Raw genomic sequence first — 3,553 nt, 5'->3', positions numbered from 1 at the left:
TGTGTGTGTGTGTGTGTGTGTGTGTGTGTGTGTGTGTGTGTGTGTGTGTGTGTGTGTGTGTGTGTGTGTGTGTGTGCGTGCGTGCGTGCGTGCGTGCGTGCGTGCGTGCGTGCGTGCGTGTGTGTGCGCGCGTGCGTCTGCAAAAGTGTGTGCGTGTTTGTCGCTGTGGTGAGACAGAATGATACTTGTGTTTTCATATCAGACCACTAGAGGGCAGAAGAGATTTGTTGCTAAATAGCTAAGTCCTCCGTGTATGTATGTGTGTGTGTGTGTGTGTGTGTGTGTGTGTGTGTGTGTGTGTGTGTGTGTGTGCGTGCGTGCGTGCGTGCGTGCGTGCGTGCGTGCGTGCGTGCGTGCGTATGTGCGTGCGTGCGTGCGTGCGTGCGTGCGTGCAATTTACAATTATACCATAATGTCATTTGTCTGAGATAATCCAGCTGATTTGAAGGTGGACAAGAGAGTCAAATTCTATCCACCCATCGATTTTTTTAACTTCTTTCCCGCACGAGGGTCGCGGGCGTCCTAGAGCCTATCCCAGCTGACGAGGGACACCCTGAACTGGTTTCCAGTCAATCACTGGGCACACAGACGAACTTGTTCCTGCTGCTAGGAACATGAGGTCACTTTCCTGAACTTTTGCTCAATGAGTTGACTATAGTTGAGATATCAATATGCAAATTCTGTATTTTCAAAAATGTATTAATAAATACTAAATTTAATAATAAGTAATAAAGTTTAGCAAAATAAACTTTTAGAGAAAAAGCATAATGTCAGGTTGTTATACTTTGTACATTTGTTTATAACCAAACCATAGGTTTCCAATAATATGACAAGAGTAAAGGTCGCAAATAAAAAAATAGTGCCAAATATTAAAACAATAAGGTTGTATATTTGTTTCAAAAGAATTTAAAAAAAAACATTAAAACTATAGTTATATTGTTGTATAAAGTCATGTAAAAATTTGACATTCTCGTAGCATGAGCAGATTTTTTTTTTTCCCCTGGTGCCAAATATTGTTTATAAATGATGTGTGGTGCGTTGTCATACTCTGGTGGTCTTGTTTGGATATTTAAGTGGGTTTATTTACAAGACACTTTATTAGATATACTTGCACTTTATAATGGTATAAAAGAAATTAAAATCTGAAAAGTAATAATTCCTAGGTTGAATTGACATTGTGTAATGTTATGGTTCAGAAACCATTTATTCCAGTTAAACAAAGCCTTCTGCAGGCTTACATTTGTCACATTGGAGCTTTATCAAAACGTAAACAAGCTGCTGGCCCAAATCTTTCTGTCCCAAATTCGCTGAAGGTAACCGTGAGAGTTTTGTCAGCCGTTTATCTGCATGTATCATGTAACACAGAGGTCAGCTGACCCTGTGGAAAGTGTGTCAATAAAAGCGCTGAAGAGCAACACTTGAGGGAGTTTATTTTAGAAAAATAGTTTATAAAACAAATAAGTTAAGCAATGAATTACAGCGGCTGCTTTAACATAACAAAGCATTCACACTCACTCCTTCCTTTTTTGTAAGTTCTTCTCACTTGTCCAATAAGAGCCTTAAAGTCCATCGAGCAGATGGAGGTTCACCTGTGTGGAGGGGGCAAGGGGTCTTTACTTCCCGTAGAACATCTCCATGAGCACCTCCTCAATGTTGACGCTCCCGATGATGGGCTTGAAGAAGAGCTGGGCCACCACCGAAGGGCTGATGGTCCTCAGCATGGACAGGGCGATGAGCAGTTTGGCGAAGCGTGTGGCGTCCTCGCGATGGATCAGTCGGACGTGCTCGTTGAGGGCCTGGTGGGCCTCGCGCCGCAGTGACTGGATGTACGGCAGGCAGCGGAGACCCTCCAGATCTGAAAAGACATTTAGGATGAGATGGAGGAAAGGCAAGGTTAAGTGATGGAAGCAAATTTCAGTATGATGAAAATAAACAAATTGTAAAGAACTTATACGTCAATCTCATGGCATTCAATACAAGCGTTACTGTCCATCCTGATGTTCATCTCGATGTCTATTTTGCAGTTTTTGAGGGCGTCCATAAGCAAAACTGTTGATAAGACAGTGACTCAAGTTGCAACTAAAACATTACACAGCTCTAAGTATGTGTGATGATGATGATTATGATGATGATCATTTACATATTTCTTTGAATAAATGTGCCAAACATTAACATCTGTACATTTACTTTAAAGAGTAATGTAATACATAATCAATATATTATGAAAAATACTTTTTTTTAAATCATTAGCATCAAAAAATATAATAAAATGTGGACCATTCCCTGTAACTGAAAGTTTTTTTGTTTTTGTTTTAATCATTTATGTATTTTTTTAATAATTAGAATATTACGTGACCACTTAAGTTCTAAAAAAAAAAAAAGTTTTGGTAACACTGAAATATATATAGATATATTTTAACTTGTGCACAGAGATGTCGCTGTTCCTGGTATCTCCTGAGCCATCCAGCTAGCTTGAGGGTAATTGTGTTGATTTTAAAAGTTTAGTTTTAAAAGTATAAGAAATAAAATATATTTATAACAAAATAAAATAAAAAATACATTTAGAATTCCTGCATTATTTATTTTGTTGCAGCTTTTAAAATATGAGTAAATGTGCAGCTGATATTACGGTTACTCAAATACTTTTGACATAAATATGAACTTCCAGGTGACTGCCCCATTATTTCTTTGGGCTGCCCCAAGTTTTGAGCCCCATGGGGCTGACGGACATACCCGGGTTGAAGAGCACGGCTCCCTTCAGATAGGCGTACTCCTTGGTGCTGATGTCCACACTCCAGCACTTCTTCAGGAAACCTTTGATGGTTTCGATGTCGGCCAACGACACGCCGGCTCTAGCCCCTCGACTTGGGTCGGCCACAGTCACCGGCGCCGCCGCTGATTCGGTCTGACTTTGGGATGCCCCAGTGAGAATCCGCTGCAGCATGCTCGGCTCCACAGTCTCCGTGGTCTCAAAGTCCACGCGGTCCTGGGCCAACCCGAGCACCAACAGGGGCGCCCAGCCGCTCCGGATCAGGACCACCTGCTCCTCCTCGGGCAGCTCCCTGAAGCACGGCACGTTCTTGACGAATCGCAGCGTCTTGACCAGGATGGCGGAGGCTGCTTTGCACGTCACCTGCGGGGAGCGGAGGACCCCGCGGCGCCGCGTTGTCCCGCAGGAGCACTGCTGTTGCTGTTGTTGCTGCTGTTGCTGCTCCTGATGTCGCCACGCCGACCCGGAGGATACAAAAGAGGCGGACGAGGAAGAGGAGGAGGTCTTGTGGCTTTGGAGTAAGTTATGTAGCGTTTCATGTTGTTGTTGTTCCTCTCTGTCACTCTTAAGAATGCTGTAAAGGATGCTGCTGTTACTGCCGTTACTGTTGCTGCTGCTGCCGTGGCTGTGGCTGCCGCTACTGCAGTTGCCTCTGCTGTTGCCGCGGAGGTTCGCACCCCGACAGCGGCAGCCCTCCAGCGTCGTGGCCATGACCGCTGGCTGGAGAGCGCGGCGGGTCCCTAGGTGGGGGTCAGTGCGGAGGAGAGGCTGTTTTGTTTGGAG

At 44.2% G+C, this 3,553-nt stretch overlaps 1 protein-coding gene across 1 annotated transcript; it reads right to left on the bottom strand.

Annotated features, from left to right (window-relative positions):
• Positions 1–1,168: 1,168 nt before the first annotated feature.
• Positions 1,169–3,553, bottom strand: nr0b1 (nuclear receptor subfamily 0, group B, member 1). The gene is made up of 2 exons (XM_085921085.1): positions 2,734–3,553; positions 1,169–1,855 (listed from the first exon to the last, which is right to left on the bottom strand). Exons 1-2 carry the CDS (start codon positions 3,479–3,481, stop codon positions 1,614–1,616), a joined length of 990 nt encoding a protein of 329 aa, XP_085777211.1. The 5' UTR covers positions 3,482–3,553; the 3' UTR covers positions 1,169–1,613.

Source organism: Syngnathus leptorhynchus, chromosome 9 (genome assembly GCF_054491065.1).
Source record: "Syngnathus leptorhynchus isolate UIUO chromosome 9, UIUO_Slep, whole genome shotgun sequence".
NCBI classification, from domain to species: Eukaryota; Metazoa; Chordata; class Actinopteri; order Syngnathiformes; family Syngnathidae; genus Syngnathus; species Syngnathus leptorhynchus.
The sequence above is the reverse complement of the archived record's forward strand: the minus strand, read 5'-3'. Positions and strand labels throughout refer to the sequence as shown.

Excerpts from the sequence above, each read along its gene's own strand:
- nr0b1 (XM_085921085.1), bottom strand. The coding sequence starts at position 3,481 with ATGGCCACGACGCTGGAGGGCTGCCGCTGTCGGGGTGCGAACCTCCGC. Across the intron at positions 1,856-2,733 it reads AGCCGTGCTCTTCAACCCGG|ATCTGGAGGGTCTCCGCTGC; the intron begins GTATGTCCGTCA and ends ATGTCTTTTCAG.